At 47.0% G+C, this 23,877-nt stretch overlaps 1 protein-coding gene across 2 annotated transcripts in view; it reads right to left on the bottom strand.

Moving 5' to 3' along the window:
- Positions 1-23,877, bottom strand: part of LOC148478263 (ferroxidase HEPHL1-like) — a 91,937-nt gene that overhangs the window by 66,332 nt on the left and 1,728 nt on the right. For both annotated transcript variants that reach the window (XM_088455730.1, XM_088455731.1), the window contains exons 2-4: positions 9,915-10,159; positions 4,658-4,870; positions 863-1,039 (exon numbers count right to left, since the gene is read on the bottom strand). In XM_088455730.1, the coding sequence (XP_088311856.1) occupies positions 863-1,039; positions 4,658-4,870; positions 9,915-10,159 (635 nt within the window). The remainder of the gene's footprint in view (positions 1-862; positions 1,040-4,657; positions 4,871-9,914; positions 10,160-23,877) is intronic.

Genomic DNA, 23,877 nt, shown 5'->3' on the forward strand with positions numbered 1-23,877 from the left:
ATACATGCTGTGCGCAGGCATATGGCATCTATTCACAGGAGGAGAGCTTGGAGGCAGCCCCGTATGACCATAAGTGCTGGGCATGCCCTCAAGAGTGATGAAAAGGGGGCGCGTCTTAAAGACATGCCCCCTTTGCTCGTGGCCACGCCCTGCATGGGACCTAGAGAGAACACTATCGACATTCTGATGTCAACACTAGGGGGTATATTTACTATAGTGAGAGTTTTTAGAAGTGGAGATGTTGCCCATAGCAACCAATCATAATCTACTTAACATTTAATTAGCACCTTCTAGAAGATAATTGCTAGGATCTGATTGGTTGCTATGGGCAACATCTCCACTTCAAAAAATTCTCACTTTAGTAAATATACCCCTATGAATGTGGACTTTGTAATTGCATACCATGTCATATTACATGAACCGTGCCTACACTTTGTGTTTCTGCCCAGCTCAGTGCTGCAGGATTTCTGTGGCACCTTAGAAATAAATATGAGGAACAACAATAACAGAAATGATATGAGCGAACTTGTAAAATTTGTAACAGTAACTGTATAACAAATTGTTCTTTGGGACAGTGTTTATATTTGAAGTGTACGTAGTAGTTTACAGTTTACGATGACAGCCTAATGAATTGCTACAGTATGTGTTTTCCATTAAAAAATACACATGATTACTAATGCTGAGCGCTGAATTTATTTTTTTCATTTAAAGCACATCTAGTGACTCTCCAGCTGTTGTGGAACTAAAAGTTCCAGCATGCCTTATAAAGATAAAAGCTTTTCGGGCAATGTAAGGACTTGTCATTAAGGACCTTACTTGTTACATCATTGTTATTAGTGTGTACCTTACATGGGATACTCACCATGCATGGAATTACTCTCCTGAAAGCCCTCATCATCCACGTCTGCAGTGTCTGGCTCTGAGCAATAGGTCTGGATGTTCTCCTCCAGGTACCAGCTGATATTTTCATCCACAACACTGAACATCAGCACAAAATCCTTGTCAACATCCAACCGGTTTAAAGATTCGTCCAGTGTCCCTAGGTGATAATGACACCGATATGATGGAAGTTTTATTGCTTGTAAAATTAATGTGATTTTCTTGCCGTTGAATAAGGTGCAACTAGATATTGCTCAGCATGTATAATGTTCATGATGTCATTACCCTTCTGCTTTCCATCGATAGCCAGGTCGCAGAAAAGTTCAAAAGGAACTTACTGTATGATATTAGACTTTAAGGACATTCAAAAATAATCTCAAAGGCTCTTATTTTATAACCTGTGAGCTGCAAGAACCAGCACAATCCCAGCAATTTAGCCCAAAGACTTAAAGAGGAAGGGTAAATTATTGCTGCTTCAAATCTACAGGTTACTGTAAATCGCTGGGATTGAGGTGGTCCCTGCAAAATATACGTCAAAACCTCACACAAAGCAACATAGCACAGCGCATTACAGCAGCCACTCCAATCTGCAGTTATGACATATTATAGAATACAGGTGAAATCTGTTTTGGTCAAGTGGCTAATTTCTTGTGCCATGATATCATATGAAACAAGAGAAAACTGCTGTAAATTCACACACAGAAAACCAGAATCTAACGTAGATTTTAATATATATATATTCCTACCTTATGCCGTGAAGCCCTAATAGCGGATCCACGAGCAGCGCGGCCACTTCCGGTCGCGGGTCTTGTGCGGGAGACGCACTTACGGTTCTATGCTATTTAAAGCCAGACACCAGCACTGGATAGAACAGTACACATCGTGCCTGTGACAGTGACACTTGAAGCTAAGGTAGGCTCAGTTCACCCATATATGTAACAGAAGGGTCCCTACTGCTCAATTAATTTGGTGCTAATTTAAAAGTGATGTTACTATTGCTGAAAGAATACATTGTATAGTTAATCTTTTCATAATATAAATGGAAAATTATAAATAGTGCCCCTTTGAGATATACCCATATTTGACATATGAGCAATGCACGGTTATGAAGCCTATTAAACATATAATATGTAATATAACCGTATAGTATGTGTAAACATTAAATCCAATATTTATGTCGGAAATATTTTGTAGAGATATATACCTATATATATCATGATACGTGATCGGGTTATGGGCCTGATTCAGAGCCGCTCGTAAGCGGCCGCTCGTTCGTTCCGAGTGATGTTTGCCCAACTGCGCATGCGTACGGATCATAATACGCATGCGCGAACCAGTCAGTGCGGCCGAAAATCGTTTGTTCGCTAAATAGCGAATGCCTGCTAATATGAGTGACAGGAGGAGGCGTATGTGGGTGATAACAGGGGAAGGTGCTTGTAAACGGGGAGTGGAGATCCGAACGCAGGCATGCTTAAAGGTCAAAACGGGCGTTTTATGGGTGCGCATAATTAATACAGCAGCGTCATTGACCACGTCACTGGGTTATTTTATAGTCAGAACTGCTCGCAAGATTGTGGTAGGAAAAACCAACCACAAGAATAGCGAGCAGTTCATATCCTGGTCGATGTACTCGATTAATCTAATAAATAGCGGACATGACGTAGGATGCGAGCGGCCAGGGGGCGTAGTTATCCAAAAAACGACGGCAAGTTTTGTTCGCTCGTTCAGACATAGAGGCGTGAACAGACCGCAAAGAGCGAACGGTTCATTTGAATAGCCACCTACTTTTCCTGAACGACCGTCCGCAAATTGCGTCCGGCTCTGAATCAGGCCCTATGTGTGAAGTTGATACCACTCAATAATAATTTCAATACATGCATTGGATTATGACAGTAATAACCCATTATGATTGATTTGATATGTCATCTATTATATTGCTTGTATACTGATGAATATATTATTATCATTTTAAGTGGCCTGTCTGGGAGGGACCTAATAGACATTGTTTGCTTATAATACTGTATTTTGTACAATCTTAGTAAGCTGTGATGCAGTTGTTAATGCCTAGATAAAGATTCAAAGTGAATCTTAAGCCTTTACATAGAAATAAAGAGTTATTATGGAATATAGGTGTAAAGGGGGGTATCCACTTAGCGATTTCTATGCCCGATTGAACGATAACGATATTGTTCAATTGTTCATAAATCATTTGCAAATTGTTTGAAAATCGCTTGCAAAAATGTCTAAAACGACCAGCGATGCGTGTGCCCGCTGGTCATTTAGACATCTATCATCGTGCAAACATTCTGGTCAACCTGACGATATTGGGCCTGATTCAGACCCACTCGCAAGCGGCTGTCCGCTCGCAAGTGGGTCGATGTTGTGCACTGCGCATGCGCACGACGGCGGGAGCTCCGTCGTGCGCATGCGCCAGACGCGATGAGCGAAGGACTTTCCTTCGCTCGTTGTGTCTGATCAAAGGGGGCGTGCTGTCGATGTTGATTGACAGCACGCCCCCTTCAGTGGGCGTGCCGGGGGCGTGCCTCCCAGACGGGGGCGTTCCCAAGGGAACGCCTACCGTCAGAAGCCGGCCCACTGACATCACTAGTGATGTCAGTGGGCGTGATTTTGGCTCTGATAGAGCCAAAATCACTCCAGGCCTTGCGGTTGAAAAACTCAACCGCAGGCTCCGGCTCGCAGTTTCGATGGTCGCGATGGTCAAGACCATCGCGGCCATCAAACTGCACGCTCGTATAGGCTGTGGGTGGTGACCCACAGCTATATGAGCGTCCAGGAGGACGCTCCATAATTATGGAGGGCGGCCCTCATTCAGAGCGTACGGCTCTGAATGAGGGCCATAGTCAGGTTCAGCATGTTTGCAGATGATTGATGACCCTGCACTGACCGACTGCTCGTTCAGTGTACGCACATCACAGACTGACAAACGACTGCACCAGTACAATGGCTTAATCGTGCAGTGGTTTTCAGATCTTGTAGTGGAGGCCCATCTTTACCTTCACCTAGAACTAGAGATGAGCGGTTCGGTTTTTAAGAAAACTGTACACACCCAAACGTTGGGGTTCCAAGTTGAACCGAATCCCAGTTTAGAATCATTTTGGGGTTCCGAGTAGAACAGATTCCTGACTCGGGTCTTCTAGCAATTCGCAGCTCGTACTGTATTTTAAAACCGGATCTCACTTATTTTTAAGTGTAGTTTGGTCCCTCCCTTGTGATTTCAGGTGCTGTGAGGAGGTCAAAATTGACTGGAAATGACTAGAAATGAATGCTATTGATGTTAATAATTAGAGATGTGCGGTTCGGTTTTACTCGGATTTACTTGGATATGTTCGGATCTTAAAAACGGCATCATATTGGCTATCCGGCTGTCACGTGTTTTGGATAGCCAATAAGAGAAATCCGAACTTGAGATAATTTGGTCGATAAGAATCTAATAAAACCGGACCCGCACATCTCTATTAATAATACTATAGGAACAAAACAGGTCCACGTTACATGGTTTTAGCTGTTTTTATCAATATTTAAAGAATACCAAACTGAAAAGAACCAAAACACTTGAGGGTCGTTTTAGCAAAACCAAAACCTTTCAGGTAGTATTGGCAAAACCAAAACACGGGGGTCCGCACTCATCTCTACCTAGAAGGCCGGACTACGTAGTGGTATCTGGATTAGTGCATTTATATGAGCAGAAGATGTCATATTTCCTTGGCCCAAAGTTAATAAACATTATGGGGTTTTGACTAAATTTTCACATAATTACCTTTCTTACAGGTCAGCATTGCCCCGATCAGTCCACTTGCAATATCTCTGGGTGCATCAATATGAGAGTGGTAGATCCAGGTCAGACAATTGGGGTCTTCGGGGGTCGGTGCATATTCTTGTTTAACGAGCCAGGTGTAGGTGTGTTGCCCGCCAGGAGGGACAGCATCATCACTTTTGTCTGACTTGCTGGTTCCATCTGGATAAAAGGCCCCTATAATATAGAACACATTCATAGTTTATTAATGGTATAGAGTTCAGCACTACAGACAACTAAAGCAACTTATTAAATAGCAAGTAAAGAGATCATATGAAAAAGCATTTTAGTAAGATTCTGCAAGCAAAATGCGCTGCCCAACACCGAAGTGGGTATGTCCTACTTCACCCAAGGGGGCATGGATAGCTCCACTCGTGGACGTATCTAGTGCCACTCAGGTATGTGTCCACCACCAAGTGGCACATACAGTATGATACTGTGTGCAGCATGCTGCCAGTGGGAGTTTGTGTGTAAGTGGCACGCCAGTAGAGACTGTATAGAGTAGTAGGGAAGATACGAGAGAAGAAGGGTGCATTAAATCGGTAATAGTTCATATTTGAAATAAATTTACAAGCGAAAATGATACTCCATGGTACACACAGTGCCTCCATAGTACCTCACAGCTCACACAGTGCCTCCATAGTACCTCACAGCTCACACAGTGCCTCTATAGTACCCCACAGCTCACACAGTGCCTCCATAGTACCTCACAGCTCACACAGTGCCTCCATAGTACCCCACTGCTCACACAGTGCCTCCATAGTACCCCACTGCTTACACAGTGCCTCCATAGTACCCCACAGCTCACACAGTGCCTCCATAGTACCCCACAGCTCACACAGTGCCTCCATAGTACCCCACAGCTCACACAGTGCCTCCATACTACCCCACAGCTCACAGTGATTTCATACTACCCCGCAGTGCCTCCATAGCACCCCACAGTGCCTCCATAGTACCCCACAGTACACACAATGCTTCGATACTACCCAGCAGTGCATACAGTGTTTCCATAGTACCCCACAGTGCACACAGTGCCACCATTGTACCCCGCAGTGCACATGGTGTTCCCTTAGTACCCCGCAGTACTCATAGTGCTTCCATACTACCCCACAGTGGCCCCATAGTACCCCGCAGTGCACACAGTTGTTCCATAGTACACCATAGCTCACACAGTGCCACCATAGTACCCCGCAGTGCACATGGTGTTTCCTTAGTACCCCGCAGTACTCACAGTGCTTCCATACTACCCCACAGTGGCCCCATAGTACCCCGCAGTGCACACAGTTGTTCCATAGTACACCACAGCTCACACAGTGCCTCCATAGTATCCTGCAGTGCACACAGTGCCACCATAGTGCACACAGTGTCTCGATACTACTCTGCAGTGTACATAGTGCCTAAATACTACTCCGCAGTGCACACAGTGCCTCCATAATACCCCACAGTACACAGATCCTCCATAGTACCCCGCAGTACTCACAGTGGTTCCATACTACCCCGCAGTGCACACAGTGCTTCCATAGTACACACAGTGCTTCCATAGTACCCCACAGTGCACACAGTGCTTCCATACTACCCCACAGTGCACACAGTGCTTCCATAGTACCCCACAGTGCTTCCATAGTACCCCGCAGTACACAGTGCTTCCATAGTACCCCGCAGTGCACACAATGCTTCCATACTACCCAGCAGTGCAAACAGTGCTTCCATAGTACCCCGCAGTACACAGTACTTCCATAGTACCCCGCAGTACTTCACAGTGCTTCCACACTACCCCGCAGTGCACACAGTGCTTCCATACTACCCCGCAGTGCACACAGTGCTTCCATAGTACCCCGCAGTGCACACAGTGCTTCCATAGTACCTCGCAGTGCACACAGTGCTTCCATACTACCCCGCAGTGCACACAGTGCTTCCATACTACCCCGCAGTGCACACAGTGCTTCCATACTACCCCGCAGTGCACACAGTGCTTCCATACTACCCCGCAGTGCACACAGTGCTTCCATAGTACCCCGCAGTGCACACAGTGCTTCCATACTACCCCGCAGTGCACACAGTGCTTCCATACTACCCTGCAGTGCACACAGTGCTTCCATACTTCCCCGCAGTGCACACAGTGCTTCCATACTACCCCGCAGTGCACACAGTGCTTCCATAGTACCCCGCAGTGCACACAGTGCTTCCATACTACCCCGCAGTACACACAGGACCTCATTCAGAGTGGGTCGTTGCGGCCACACGGTCGTAGGGGAAAGGGGCCGGATATGCAAATGAAGCGATCACAAGTTGCGGTCCTAAGATGAGATCGTTAGCTGAACGACCGAGGGTAAGAAGCGGTCGTAAGACTAAATCACGCCCCCTTCTCGATCACAACACACGTCATCTCCTGGGATATAAGGATTAATCGCGACCATCGGAGCTGCTCGTAGAGCTTAAGGTTGACCATACCCTCTCTTAAGCACTACGATCAAGTCAGTGTAAAAACCTCCCAGGTCACATGTGCCATGACACTACTTAGTTAATTATGCACTCCCATAAAATGCCGTTTGCATAGTCAGGCACGCCTGCGTTCGGATCTCCACTCCCCCGTTCACAAGCACCTTCCCCTGTTACCACCCACAAATGCCTCATCCTGTCACTCAAACTAATGACCTGGCTGTGTTCAAGGAGAGAGCAATTTCTGATCGTAATAGCTAGTTTGCGCACACGCATTGCAAATTTTACGCATGCGCAGTTTAGTGAACATCGCTGGCAGAGCCGCAACTAGACATTTTGGTGCCCTGTGCCAGAGAGAGCATTGGCGCCCCCCTCATTTTTCAAAGGGACATAATGCACCCAAAAAAGGGCCATGGCTTCATGGGGAAGGGCCAGGAAAGAGATAGGAGAGGCCAGGAGATGATGGCGATAAAAGAAGAGGAAGCTACAAGCAAGAATGATAATAAACAGAAATTTGACAGGCCCAAACAGCGCCCCCCTGCCCTGTGGTGCCCTGTGCGATGGCACCGGCCACACTACCCTAGCTACAGCCCTGATCGCTGGGTACGACCGAGCGGCCGCTTACGACCGACTCTGAATGAGGTCCACAGAGCTTCCATACTACCCCACAGTACACACAATGCCTCCATAGTACCCCATAGTGCACAAAGTGCTTCCATAGTACCCCGCAGTACACACAATGCCTCCATAGTACCCCATAGTGCACACAGTGCTTCCATAGTACCCCATAGTGCACAAAGTGCTTCCATAGTACCCCACAGTGCACACAGTGCCTCCATAGTACCCCATAGTGCACACAGTGCTTCCATAGTGCCCCGCAGTACACACAATGCCTCCATAGTACCCCATAGTGCACAAAGTGCTTCCATAGTACCCCGCAGTACACACAATGCCTCCATAGTACCCCATAGTGCACACAGTGCTTCCATAGTGCCCCGCAGTACACACAATGCCTCCATAGTACCCGTCAGTGCACACAGTGCTTCCATAGTACCCCATAGTGCACAAAGTGCTTCCATAGTACCCCGCAGTGCACACAGTGCCTCCATAGTACCCCACAATACACAGTGCCTCCATAGTACCCCACAATACACAGTGCTTCCATGAGAGTATGCAGTTGTGATTGCATTAGCGTAAATCTCAGAATCAAGGGCCTGATTCAGCAGTACACACAAGTGCACTGCTGAACGCAGATTCCCGAACATGTCCCGTTCTGCGCATGTGCGGAACGGGTATGCGATCCCGCTTGCAGACTGACAGCAGACTGTCAGTGATTACAGTCTGCTGCCGTTTGTGGGCGGCGATGGATCCGTTTCCTGAAACGGAGGCGTGTCGTGGCCGTTGGAGGGGAGGGAAGAGGCCAAGATCTCCGTCGGCTGACAGATCTCCTGGCCTCTTCCTCTCAACAGCGGCGGCCAGCTGCGTGACCCCACGGTCACCTTAACCGGCCAATGTTACGCAGATTATCCGATGCCGTGTTAGATAACGCAACTCAGATAAGTAATTCACAGGAGATGTGATGCCTCCTGCTGCATTACCATATCTGCAAGGATCGCAATTACAATTCTTGCTGAATCAGGCCCCAAGCCCACAGTGCCTCCACAGTACACCGCAGTCCACACAGTGCATCCACAGTACCCCTCAGTGCACACAGTGGGCCTGATTCAGAGCCGGACGCTCTGACCAGAGTGCTCGCTCTGAATCAGGGCCCTCCTACCTTAAAATGGAGCGGCCTCCTGGCCGCTCGTATAGCTGTGGGTGACCACCCACAGCTATAGCGAGTGGCCATGATGATGGTCGCGATGGTCAAGACCATCGGGCTTCCGACGAGACCCTGCGGTAGGGTCTCGCTGCCGCAAGCCCTGGAGTGATTTTGGCTCTATCAGAGCCAAAATCACTCCCACTGACATCACTACTGATGTCAGTGGGGCCGGACTCAGACGGTAGGCGTTCCCATGGGAATGCCTCCATCGGGCAGCCACGCCCCCGGCACGCCCACCAAAGGGGGCGTGCTGTCAGTCACCATCGACAGCACGCCCACTTTGGTGCGAGACCCATAACGACAGCTTGGCTGTCGCTATGCGGGTCTCGCGCATGTGCACGACGGAGCTCCCTCCATCGTGCGCATTTTCATTAGGGCACCATCGACCCACTTGAGAGCGTCCTGCGCTCGCGAGCGGGTCTGAATTAGGCACAGTGCCTCCACAGTACCCCTCAGTGCACACAGTGCCTCCACAGTACCCGCAGGCTGCAATGAACTAGAACTGAGTGCCGGAAGCACAATTTTGGCAAGCTGTAATGAAACATGCTCTGAAGAAATACTGGAGCAGACTGCTGTAAAGCAATACTGGAGCAGGTTTTCCAATTAGCACTGGAGCAGAATGCTGTGAAGCAATACTGGAGCAGTCAGCAGTTCCTGGTTTAAATACAGCATGGCACCCTTAGATCTAACAGGCTGAATGAATCATGTGATCCACAGTTTCTGAAGACTGGTTTGTCAAAGCAGATCATGTGATACTGTCCAAGATGGCGGTGCCCATAATGCAGAACAATAAGAACTGCATGTTACAGATGAGTGACCACATGTCTCATACACATATCTCCTGTAGTTGAATAACGTCTTCTCTGGCTGTTGCCCCCGGCTGCCACTGAAATCTGGGAAACAAATATTGCTTGCCGATTTTTGTGAAGTAGAGGAAAAACAAACAAAAAACACATTTACCCTCTGAATCCTTTTTGTAGAAGACCCCATGTGGGTGCACGGTGTATGATCTGGAAGCAAAATTCTTCAAGTGTACAATGATTGTATCTTCCACCTCCGCCTTAATGATTGGGCCAAGAAACCCCAGCCAGGCAGGCTTACCGACCTCCTTAGTGTACTGCTCGTCGGTGAATTGTTTGTAGATGGCTTTCTTGTATACACGTCCTATTCTGTTCCTGCCATTTTGCAGGTATGTTGGTTCGTCTCTGTTAAAAAAAGAAATATATATTTTACAAAATACAATATACTAAATAATAATAATAATTTAAAAAAAACATGTTGACAATAAAAAACAAAAACAAAAACAAACAAACACTTTTCACATGAACTGTAGCATCTGTAGGCCCAAATAGACAGCTGGTTTGGATCTAAATCTGATGAGCAGCTGTGAGTTGTCTGTCAGAATGGATGATAGATGAGGTGAGACAAGAGGTCTGATACAGATTTTGGAATAAAGCAGAGCTGTAACTAGACTTCTTGGTGCCCTGTACCAGAAAAAACATTGGTGTCCCTCCTCCCCTATTTTTCAAATAGGGACATAAGAGGCTCGGGGGGGTGCCTAACCCTAACCTCCCCCCGGGGGTGCCTAACCCCCCTTCCCCTAGCCTAACCCTAACCTCCCGGGGGGTGCCTAACCCTAACCCTCCCCCCCCACGGCTGTCCGCGCCCGACATCACTTGGATCGGGCTGCCGGGCGTCGGTCTTCCGGCGTCTGGTTAATGACAGGCGTCTAGATTTAGACGCCTGTCATTAGTACCACGCCGGGATTAGAATGTCTGGAAGCCGGCTGTCGGGATTTAGACCGTCGGCTTCCAAACTACATCCCCATAGGACCTCATTCAGAGCCGCTCACAACAAGCGAGCGCTCGCTCTGAATGAGAGTGGCCGCTTTTTTTTTTTCAGCCAGTCTCCTGGCCGCTCGCTAAGATGTGGGTGGCTTTCCCGGAAGGCTTGTCTGCCTTTCCAGGGGGCCGGGAAGCAGCACCCGATTTTCGAGAGGTTCCCGGCCGATTCAGGACAGTAGGCAAGTATGCATTAAGGGCCTGATGCAGAGATGGACGCTAATGCGATCGCAGCTGTGATTTCGTATGTGACGCAGCTGCAAAAATATGCTGTTCACCCAAGCATAAAGACGCCCACTGTTGCCTTCTTACCTGCGTGCTACGACGCATACCTGCGTAAATATCGGTAACATCGACACACATCGGCGGCCATCATACCCTTTCGGCACCCCCAAACGCTGACAACCTGTCACTCACTCTGTGAAGGATTCCTCTGTGCATCCGTAATTGCAGTGCCATCGCTACGCACGTGCAGTGCGACTTATATACATGCGTGATGGCAAACATTCATTTGATTGCGTGTGTAATCACCTTTGCGTTCGTCTCGCTAAGTAAATAAGTAATGCACACTTACAGTATGTACAGTTCACCTAGGCAGGCATACTGACAAGTGCAATCACAGTATCAGATGTTTTTGCACTTAGTCTAGCATACTAATATATTTGTTGCTTTGGTTGCCAACAATCTGAATGTAATGCATTAAGAAAACACACATTGGGAAATCCACACTTCACCTCCAGTCAGCTGACAGCACTTGGCAATCCTTCTAGCTGGGAATCTCCTAAGGTCTGGAAATAGTTTCTCGGCAGAGGTAAAGGCTGGAACACAAAAGCTGTTCTCTCTGATACAGGGGTTCCCAACCGCGGTCCTCAAGGCACACTAACAGTCCAGGTTTTAGGGATAGCCATACTTGAGCACAAGTGATTTATTTAGTACCTCAGTTATTTTGAGTTAACCATCTGTGCACAATCATGGATATAACTAAAAGCAGGACTGATATACCCCTTTTCCACCTAAATTCCGGGTCTGACCCGGAGTTGGAACAAAGTTCCTATCCGGATCAGACCCGGAATTTTGCCGGCGCTGACTCGGGATATTCCCGAGTCAGCGCCGCTCACACCGCAGTCGGGTCTGCATAGACCCGGCTTTTGCGGAGTGAAAGTGGACGCTTGGAGATTACGTCATCTCCAAGCGCCACTGAAGCCGGACCAATCGGCCGGCTAGCAGCGCACTCCAGGTCTTCGTGACCCGGAGTGCGCTGTTCCCATAGCAGGGTTTCACGGGCTACGCCCGTGTTAAACCCTGCTGGTTACCTGGGTTGGATTGCCGGGTCACTCGACCCGGCGATCCAACCCTCTGCCCTTTTACACCAGGGAGCTGCACGGGTTAACCCTTCAAAAACCCGGGTTTTAGCTCCGGTGTAAAAGGGGTATTAGTGTGCCTCGAGGACCGAGGTTGGGAATCACTGCTCTGATACTACGGTGTAGACTGACAAGTGACAGATTCCAGTCACCGCCCAGGAACGCCCAGCACTTTTCCAAGACATTTTCGATTCCATGCGTCTCAATCCCATCAGCGTGTTTGTGCGCACACACCGAGTAACGCATGCGCCGTAGGAGTTTTTACGGATTTTTCCACACTTGCAGTAGAAAGAAAAAAAAAATCTCTGAATTCCGTGAATATTGGCATCACGTGCGTATGTGCTCTGGTCAGAATGGTTTCCTTGACTCCAGCACTTTGAGGCAGCAGTGCTACACTGGTAACTTCTGTGCCAGTCAGGCCCACTTGAGATCCATGGCTGACAAATTGGAACCCACTGCTATTGCAGACTGTGGGGTCTATTTACTAAGCAGTGTTAAGAGACAGAGTGGAAAGTGATAAGGTGCCAGCCAATCAGCTCCCAACTGTCATCTCACAGGCTGTGTTTGAAAAATGATAGTTGGGAGCTGATTGGCTGGCACCTTATCACTTTCTTATCACTTTTCACTCTGTCTCCTAACACTGCTTAGTAACTAGACCCCTTTGTTATGTTTGCTATTTATCAGATATAAGACTGATAATGTGAAAGTATCAATGTTTACACTAAGGGCCAGATTCATCACGGATCGCAACTGCAACAGTGTACACAGATTGGTCGATGGTGCGTACAGCGCATGCGTAGGCATCGCAGTGCGCAAGTTAGCATTGCACGCAGAAAGAAAGCTACGGCAGAGTGAGTGACGGGAGGTCAGCGTTTGGGTGTGGTAACTGGGGAGTGGTCGGAGAAAGCAGGCGTGCCTGTCCGTTTGAACGTTGTTACAGGGGCGTGCATAAATTTGCCACTGTGACCGCATACGCAGCTTGTGTACTCACTGCGTGCGACGATGTTACCAATTTCAGGGCTGCTGTAATTGTGCCTGAGGGGGCGATGTTACTCGGTGTTCTCGATGTATACGCAGGACTGCAAGGTATTACGGACGTGAGATAGCGGTAGTGGTCGTCTCTATGCTGGCTGTGCGATGGCTTTACCATTGCATTCATTAGCATATTTTCACAGCCGACCTCCGTGCGTAATCGCAGCTGCAATCGCAATAGCAATCCGTAGTGAATCAGGCCCTAAGTTCCTAAACTTGCTGAAACTGGTTATAATACAAGCAGGGCGCAATCTCCCACCCTCTGCCTCTTATATCATCCATTGGGCAATCTAGGCTCCCGCAGTGGGTACTGAGGGGCCCAGGTTACCCTAAGCAGGGTCAATCGCAGGGTATATTACTCTATACCTTTAAATTGGGGATGTGGGAAGCCAGAGAGATTTTGCAGGATCCTCTCCAGGTCAAGGGCCTGAGTTGGATGCAGTGGCAGTGTTGGACCCAGTAGGGCGATGTTTTTCCTCTGCCCATGCATTGGAGTCACACCGCGTATACGCCCCAACTTTGCTCGTACAGAGTTGCAGTGTAAATTTAGAAGCACAGTAGCAGAAGTGTAGGGGCTGTTCCTGGACGCTGACTGGGAGGTAACAGGGAGAGACTAATTAGACGCACTGAGATGTTGCGTCTTATCGGAGTGTGTGTCGCAGGCATGTCGCTGACAGCAGTTGAATACAGAGACACTGAAGCGCTCACATACAATACAAGGCCATGTGAGCAGTATTTTAGCATCTGTGGACGCTGACAGTGTGCATCTCAGTCCTTGGGCGCATGGATGTACAACAGGGAAGGGCTTTATAGCGCCATTAGCATTAGAGTTGTAGATGTAACTGCAGCAAAAGACGACCGTGGCTGCATCCAATTCAGGATTAGGCCCCAAGTGTCAAGAGGAGCCACAGATTGATAAATAGGGGATAAACTGTGCCCTGTATAGCTGTGATAGTCAGTGGTACAGACACACCCACTGACCCACCAATTATAAATACACCCGTTAATCTGTGGAAACAGACGCACGATTTTGGATTGACAGATAGGATCCGCTGGGCTGCTTCCCGGTGGGTTGCAGGTGAATATTTTAAATGGTACTCGGAGTCAGTGTAAAGCATGTCGGGCATTAGACTCCGGGTGCCATCTCAAATATGTATCTGCAACCCGCTGGGTTGCAACTCAGTGCTGTTTTCAAGAGAAGCTAATTATGTATAGTTCTGATCGCTAAGAAGTGGATTATAATATGAAGCAGATGTTTTAGGACTCGTAGAAATAATACATGACATTGCATAAAACTTGTATATTGTGGACAGTTTAAATGTGACCAATTTATAACCCAGCTTCAAAAGTCCTGACAAACACCAGAAGTACCACCCGTCAGAGCATCCTCCTCCTACATGTCCCAAATATACCCACAATCACCTTTCCGCATTCCCAACATACTCAGCACATACTGTACATTTCTTTGTTGTAATAAACTTTGTTTTCCTCTTGAGACTAAGCAAGAAGTTCTGAATTTGCTGGTAAAAAAAAAAAAACCCGCACCTTTACATCCATCTAAACGTCTCTTTTTCTGTTCTGTATACTTTTCATCTGACTCTTATCATTAGCAGCGTGTGTCCCATTAATGCTTGCATTATATTACAGTATGACAAACTCATTTATCAACGAGTTTATTACTCGAAATGAGTGATAAATGTCACTCTATGATAAATGGTGCTCCAGCCAATCAGCTCCCAACTGTCATTTTTCTAACAGATGAGTCCCCCCCGGGCAGCTCTCCACTTTCTACTGCTGCCAGTCCCAGGACGGCAGTGAGCCCTGCTCTGCCACTGCCCACCTGAGCTACTGGGAGGCTATTCCAAGGATCTATCACACTCTAAAGGTGCCCACACACGTAGCGATATTTTACCCGATCTGGCCGATTCCGACGCATTGGAACGACAGATCGTGTAAAATATGCCAAAATCGTGTGGAAATCATGAGTCCCCAATCACGATGCGATGCGCGTCCCCGCAGGTCGCACATCGCATCTTCAGATTTGCCGTGCTGTAGGGCAGATCTGACATTCTCAAGTCAGCATGCACTGGAGTAGTTAGGAGGCACGATAGATCGTGTGTCACATTGGCAGCTTTTTCATACCAAATCATGTGCAGGACTGCCGGGGAGCTCCCAGGGAGAGTTCAGGGGGAAATCGTGTACATCGGCTGATCGGGAACACATCGCTATGTCTGTGGCCACCTTTACAACAAGTGCTAAGCAATTTAACACTCGTATGTGCTAACAGTCAAATCAGTATTCATCATTGGTGGACAGCAGGGCCAGATTAACAATGGGGCGGATGGAGCTACAGCTCCAGGCCTCCACATAAAAATAGGCCCTTTGTCATGACAACATGATGTTGACTGGCCATCTGCTCTCCACACGGTCAGCCATAAATCATAAGTAGTAAATTTGTATTTCTATTTACCTCACAAAATGAAGGTTTTTTTTCCTTTTACATATTTAGGGAGACATTGGAGCAGACAGTATACACGCCCACCGGCACAGGGGGTACACGCCCACATGGCACTGGCCACACCCACACAGCACTGGTCACGGCTCCTCTGCTTCTCATAATAGGCCCTTTGGTCATTTTCAGCTCCAGGCCCATGTGGCCATCAATCCGGCCCTGGTGGACAGGGCAGTGTTTTTCACTGTGCCACTAGCACTAGGCACTTTTTACTACCCTATAAGAAGTGTCAGGGACATGTATTCATCAATGAACGCTAATTGTAATTTTAGCGTTCAGTGACTGTAATTTCTTTCACCGGCTTCTTGTTGGCATTGTGAAACCTCGTCGATCCTAAAGGAGCAATGCATACACAGAGCCCGGGGAGCCGACCGACTGGGAGAGAAGCACGGCGGTGGAAAGCGCCAGTTACACAAGGAGAAGGGTACTGATCTCAGCTCGCTTCCCTGCTCCTGTCAGCATGTATTTACTGTCCAAAGGATTAAGTTACCCTATATATAATAGTACCGGCCGGGGGGCCAAATGACACCCTGCCCCACTGTCTAGCCCCTGCATCAGCGACTAACCTAGCCCGACACACAGGACTCAGGGCTGCCGCAAACACAAAAAGCCCCAGCTGCTTCAGCACTGTTGCCATCCCCGATATGACCAACGCTTATCTTTTTACAGCGGGGATCCGGCAGAGACATGACCGTCAAAAGGTCTCCGCGGCGGCTTTGATGGCGTCCTCACTATCTGACTGCGCATACTCCAGACACGGCTAGCCCCTTCTTGCCACCTGCCAATCATTTTAGCCACTCCTCCGTCATTCGTTCGTCAGTGCTATAACCAAGAACAGATAGCGCTGGATGACATTTTATCGTTTTCACTCGCCAGCTAGATAAATCTTGATAAATCAAGGTGGGGATAACTAAAATAGCGCGACAAAGTTTGGTGATAATTAACACTAATTTTAGCATTTGTTGTTAAATAGGGCCCTCTGTCTAATAAAAACTCCAATTTTCCCCTTATTTTAGAAACCCTATTAGCTTTAGAAGTACTACTTCCTGACCTCTAATACTACTCTTATACAGCCTGGGCCCCATATTAGTACAGTACCTCTATTTTACAGTACCTCTGCTTGGAGACAGGGCAGTATATTTACTAAAGACGGTTTTGTTGAGGTTTAGAAACTGAAGTGGTGTCACTACGGTGCGGGCCGCACTGGGTGACACCATCCGAGGGGGTGAACCAAAATAGCAGAGCTGCTCTGATGGATGGTGTCACCGAGCAGCGCTGAAGAGGTGATGGATGACGCCCACATGCACAGTGCTTGGGGAGGCTGGGGGCTTGACATGGAGTTCACATCCCCTGGTGACGCCTCTAAGATAATGCGATTGGGATTGCAGCAGATTGATAGCGGTTTCTGGGCCTGATTCACTAATCACTATGGATCGCAACTGCGATTGCGGCTGCGATGACTCACGCAGTCTGACTGCGATGAAATGCTAATCCATTGCCATTGCTATGCCGTTGCGGCACTACATAAGGACGCCCACCTTTACCTTACACACATCTGTAATACTTAGCAAGACTGCGAAACCATCAGTAACAGTGAGTACCATCGCAGCCTCACGCACACTTGCACAAGCTCTGACCTTACACAGCAATTGCTAACTTCATCACATGCCCTGAGCACTCCAGCTGCGTATGGCATCTCAGTGGCACGCCTGCATTTCGCCGACCACCTCCCCGTCACCACCCATAAACGGCACTTCCTTTCAATCACTCTGCGATGGGAATGCGTAGTCTCTGCGGTCGCAGTCCCTCTCACAATGGCTAGTTTGCACACATGCACTTGCACATCGCAACAATTGGCCGATGGCATGCGTAATCGCAGTTGCAATCCGTAATGAATCAGGCCCTCTAACATAAACATACACTATATACTAAAGGGCGGCGTATCCTAATAAGAAACCGCCAAATCATTGGTTTCTAAACCCCTAACCCGCGGAGCACATTTTCGCAGTGAGACTGCGTGCGTAATAGCTGCGATCGCATTAGCGATCCGTAATGAATCTGGCCCAGATTCCTAGAATTTATGCTTTTGTTAAAGAGAGCATTTGCAAAATAATGTAAAATAAATTAAATAAACAGCGTGGGATACTTGTATAATTGATAACCAGCCCTAGGCCTTTAAGCCTAGTGCTAGTGGTAAAATCGGGGGGACTAAAAGCGTGGGATCCTTACCAATTTTCCACTAAACAGCACTAGGCTTTGCCAACCCAGGCTGGCAAAACCATAAAGGGGAGACCCGCAGTGTGTGGATTCCCCCCACCATCATTCCACCAGCCCTAGGTCAGTTGGCACCATCCCTGGGCTCACTAGGGGAATTGAGTCCCCCTCCTACTTCACTTTCTTCTGTTGTTGTGTAATAAAGTAAAGATTATTACATTTGTGGAGTAGGATAAATTCATATATATTGATTACATATTTTTAGCACATTTTAAAGGCTGAAATTGCTTGTTAGGACTTTCCTGTGATAATGGACTACAGTATGTGACAATTCTCATGTAGCAATATTTGTCCTTCGCACATTCGTTCTCTGTGTCCTCGCAGTTGTTTGCAACAATGTTGAATATAATGAACCAATAGTCTAAACAATGCTAGTCCAGCAAAAAAGAGAGGGGCTACAATGTTCAGGTCCCACGTTTCGTCCAGCCTTGGACTTCATCCCGGCACCGGAATCCCGACAGGGGTGAGAATGCCAGCACCAGCATCCCGGGACCTGCGATCACAGCGGGCAAGTATGAGCGTTAAGGTTAAGTTTAGGGTTAGGGGTTAGGCACTAGGGGGAGGGTTAGGGTTAGGCTGCAGAGAGGGAGGGTTAGGGTTAGGGGTTAGGCACTAGGGGGAGAGTTAGGCTGCAGAGAGGGAGTGTTTGGGTTAGGCTGCGTGGAAGGAGGGTCAGGGGTTAGTGTAGGAGTACTTTCCTGCAGGTGTCGGGATTCAGACCACTGGCATCCCGATGGCCGGGATTCCATACTCTCTCTCTCTCAGGGGCCTATTCATCATACCTAAAAAATCGATGGAGGTAATTAGATTTAGAACTGGCATGGAGTTCTACCTAATTACCAGAGGAATTCATCATTCCTCCTCTCCATAATTATCTATTTCGAAAAGCTGTCATTTTTGCGATGACAGCTCTTTGGGAAATAGTTTCCCCTATCTACACTAACTTACCGCAGCTAGAATCTGTGCTGCGCACGCGCTGTTACATCTGTAAAACCAGTGCATGCGCAGCACTGCCTACACATGCGGTAATTTTGTGTCCCCCTCACCCCCCCCTCCGCATACCTCCCCATGGTCCCCTACTTACCTGCCCGTTGCAGCGACACGTGTTCTCCAAGCAGTCCACAGTACAGTTTAGAAAATTGTTTTTATTTTTTTTATAAACTTTATTGTGTTCTGTTGGGAGAACATGTGTCTGCACAGCCCCTGGAGCCAGAGGACGGACCAGAGCGCCGGAGGAAGACCTGCACACGCTGACACAGGTTGCCTGCTACTCGCCACCTCACAGTGGCGGATAGTAACTCCATCAAATTCCGAAAATACATAATTTTAGGAATTTGATGAATAGCCTAATTTCCATATCCCCATACTAATGTACTAATGTATGGGGAGTGTGGAAATTAACGCAGGGAAACTTATCAGTGATATCTCCTGTGTTAAGTCTCTTCATGAATACTAAAATAACGTTAATTAGGGAAAATGCCCTTAAAAACATTATTTTAGTGTTGATGAATAGGCCCCTCAGAGAGAGAGAGAGAGGTGATGAGAGAGAGAGGTGATGAGAGAGGGAGGTGATGAGCGAGAGAGAGTGTCCTTTTGTTAGGCATGCATTTGTCATTCTTTATATTTATAAAATTATCTCCTAAAATACTAGTTAGGTGCATGTCTGCTCTTTTCTTTCCCAGATAACCTGTCCTGTACTGATCAACCAAAACAGCGCACTGACGGACCTCCATCCATAATTATAGCAGGGAAGTGTATCAAAAAAGTGTTGGCATTAGACAACAACTTATCTTATTTATACTAAGGTGCTGATTCAATTAGCCGCGAAAAGCCGAGGTCGGCGAAAAGTGCGATGTTTTTGCCTGATTTGCCTGTTTGGACGTAATGTTTTCTCTATGCACTTCCCCACTTTTCACCCTATTCAATTCCAAAACAGGAGAGAACGCGGATAGGCGAATGTAGTGAATAGCAAAACTAGCAAAAAAAGACAGCATATTATGGGGAAATCAGTCTGTACCCCATAGAAAGCCTCACTGACCCTGGGAATCAGTCTAGAAGAGTATTAATAGCCCTGATAAAAGTATTTAGTGATTTTATTATGGGGGGAATTCAATTCAATGCGCTATTGAATAGCGACGGGAGGGACTCCCGAAGCTATTCAATACACCGCGCTGTTTGGGCGCGCTAAGGATTCCTTCTCGCACCCCCCTGGGGATGCGAAGAGAAATCCTACCAAAGTGCCGGGTGCGTGGCTGTTTTTCTACATAGCACGGCGCTAACAGCCACGCGCCCGGCACTTTGGTCAGAAAATGCCGGTTAGCGCACCTTAACACCCTTGTTAAGGCGTGATGACCGCTATAACCGGCATTCTCCGACCACACGGCGCACTGAATTGAATAGCTCCGGAAGCTCGCTCCCGGCGCTATTCAATTCGCGTTAAATTGAATCGCCCCCATTGAGTCAAAGGGCTGTTATATGCATATTTGCATAAGTGTGGAAAAATGATATAAAGCAATGTTTTTTGGAGAAAAATAAGTACTGCACTTAAATTTGGGGTACATGCAAATGAGTACTAGTATATTTTGGTGTCTCAAACTGTGCATGTTTTGCAGGTATACTCACAGAATCACAAGTGAAATAATTAGCTCACCTGCGGATCTTTAAAATGTGTCAGTTAGTAATAAATACACCTGTGCACCTGCTGGGTGACCTGTGCACCTGCTGGGTGACCTGTAAAATGTGACCTGTGTGGGGTCCCGAGGACCGAGTTTGAGAATCACTACTCTAAAGTGAAGATTTAAAAAATCTAAAAAATACACCTGCTGCAGCCACCTACAATCCTAAAAACACCTGTCTCAACCTTATAGCCCACCCAAATACCAGGCTCACTACCTCACTACCTTTTACCCTTTATTCCAACACTTACTCGCCTGAAAAATTACACGTCTTTTTTGGAATGAATTAAGATACATTTTTATCTTTTGGGCCTAATTAGTCATTAGGGGGGTGGTCCGAGGGTTCTGAACCAAGTCCGCACATTTGTACCCCAAAATATGAATTTTGCACTGTCTTTGCCTATGGAGTTTTCACCTAGGCGAAAACGTCCTGGAATTAAATAAGGCGATACTTTGAAAACAGGCGAAAACCGTGCATTGGCGAAAACTTTTTGCCGATCTCGGTTTTTCGCAGCTAATTGAATTCGGACCTATGTATACATATGCTACAGTATATGGTTTTAATTTAATACCCAATGGTCTACGGGTGTATTGCATTGTAAAACTCTGGATGCAGGGTGAAGTACCAAGTGTCACTCTGAGGGGGTGGGGCTGCTCAGGGGGTGGGGCCACTGACCAAATGCAGCTGCCACACCAGGGCTCTGCGGAGGCACCGCTCGCACCCAATAGTTATGGCTCTGCACTGGGTGACACTGTGTACAAGCGTGTGCAGAGCTAGACATACTCCCTTTGTCACCATGAGCAATGTAAACACTAGTAGTAAAGGCATGTCACATACATTTGCATTCCAAAATTAATAAGGCCAGTAGATACAAGGACCATTGCCATGTACAACCTTATTTGAAAAAATGGGCTCATTCACACAAAAATGGGCACATATCATCACTAAATGCCATTCACACTACAGGGCCACAATTATTCGGCTTTGTAAACGATCCTTAAAAGTAAAATCTTGTGTGGGTAGAAATAATAAATATCCCTCTCCCCCATTCACAGCCTTATCCCAATAAGCTGCAGATTGTGTTGTAGACTGACCTCCGTCCATCTCACACAAGTGAATTACATTCTTGTAAAATCCATTGATAAATGTAATCCAATAATGACTCACTAATCCAACTAACTCTTTCATCCACAAATATCCGCCAATAAGGGAATAAAGAGTTCAGCACAGTCACCATGACCTGAATATTTCATCTTATCTGAAAGGTACCAAATACTGAAAGTGCCAGTTTATCAGTCACATTTGCCATCTAAATCCCACTGCAATCACATTACATAGTAACCACACACAAGTCCTCTTTCTTGGAACCTGTGAATAAACAAAAAGCTAAAGTTTTTAGAGTATATCAGAATACTAATAGTATTGATTAAAGCATTAATGAAGTAAGCAGCTAAACTTAGCGGGAGCTCAAAGGAGAACACCAGACATAGGGGGAGATGTAACAATTCTTCGAGAGAGATAAAGTGGAGAAGTTTCCCATAGCAACCGATAAGCTTCTAGCTGTCATTTATCTAGCACATTATACAGTATGTAATGACATTTAAGGTGCGCATCCACTAGACGATTAAAATGAGCAATTGAACAATTACCACATCGTAATCGTTCACTCGCTCATTAATCGTTCATAAATCGTGCATGAAAATGTCAAAAAACGACCAGCGATGCGCGCTCCCGCTGGTCGTTTTCGACATCTATCATCGCCTGAACATGCCGGTCAAACTGCCGATAACGACAGGTTGTGCATGTTCGGGGATGAGGGAGGGTGCCTGCACTGAATGACATATCGTTCCGTGTAGGCACATTATCCACTGCACAGGATGAAGAGCGATTGCACGAGTACAATGTTGTGATCGTACAATCGTTCCACTCTCGTGTAGTGGATACGCAACCTTTAGAAGTTGATCGGTTGCTTTGCACAACTTCTCCACTTTAACTCTCTCTCAAATTTGATACATCTCCCCCACAGTGAGCGTGTAATGTCTCATTGTAGTTTGAATGTGAAAGAGGAACTCTGAGCAGCATGGGGTCATGACGTATCCTAACAAGGGGGAGGGTAAAGTACTCTTTTGTTTGGGGCACAAGTTTCTACCTCATTAGCTATAAAATGTAACTTTTATTAAGTTTTCTTTAAGAATAAATAGAATGATTACGTGTAAAATGAAGGACAACATATAATGACAACATGAGAAAAAGAACATCTTATTGTCCTATTAAACAACTAAACTCAAATGGTGAGTATCACCATCTAGTAGTGATCTTATTGGTGAGTCATATAGTCACTCAAGCATATATTTGCGAGATCTCATGTAACCATGAATCATAAAACATCAAAAAGTGTATGAGCTATCATAGGGCCTGATTCAGAGACGGACGCTCTGACCAGAGCGCTCGCTCTGAATCAGGGCCCTCCTACCTAAAAATGGAGCGGCCTCTTGGACGCCCGCATAGCTGTGGGTTACCACCCACAGCTTATGCGAGCGTCCATGATGATGGTCGCGATGGTCAAGACCATCGCGACCATCAGGCTTGCTATGAGACCCTGCGGTAGGGTCTCGCTGCTGCAAGCCCAGGAGTGCTTTTGGCTCTATCAGAGCCAAAAGCACTCCCACTGACATCACTAGTGACTCCCACTGACATCACTAGTGATGGGAACGCCTCCGTCTGGGCAGCAACGCCCCCGGCACGCCCACCAAAGGGGGCGTGCTGTCAAACACCATCGACAGCATGCCCCCTTTGGTGCGAGACCCATAGTGACAGCTTGGCTGTCGCTATGTGGGTCTCGCGCATGCGCACGACGGAGCTCCCTACATCGTGCGCATGCGCATTAGGGCACCATCGACCCGCTTGCGAGCGTCCTGCGCTCGCGAGCGGGTCTGAATTAGGCCCATAGCTCTATATAGTGAAAACTTTAGGTGAAATATCTCAGTAAATAGATATATTAATAAACAGATATATTTCTTAAATTAACACTGGAACATCAGTCCGCCGCAAAAAACATACAAATGGTATTTAAGCAAATAGATATATACCATCAAGAGTCCACCTCAACAGAGATATCAGTTGCCCAGAATAAAGGGCATAATATATTGTGTAACGAATATCTTAGATGTTATAATCTGCACAGTATATAATAGAAAAATTTAAATAACCACATGTCAACATATATC

This window comes from Taudactylus pleione, unplaced genomic scaffold, assembly GCF_031769625.1.
Source record: "Taudactylus pleione unplaced genomic scaffold, aTauple2 ptg000667l, whole genome shotgun sequence".
Lineage (NCBI taxonomy): Eukaryota > Metazoa > Chordata > Amphibia > Anura > Myobatrachidae > Taudactylus > Taudactylus pleione.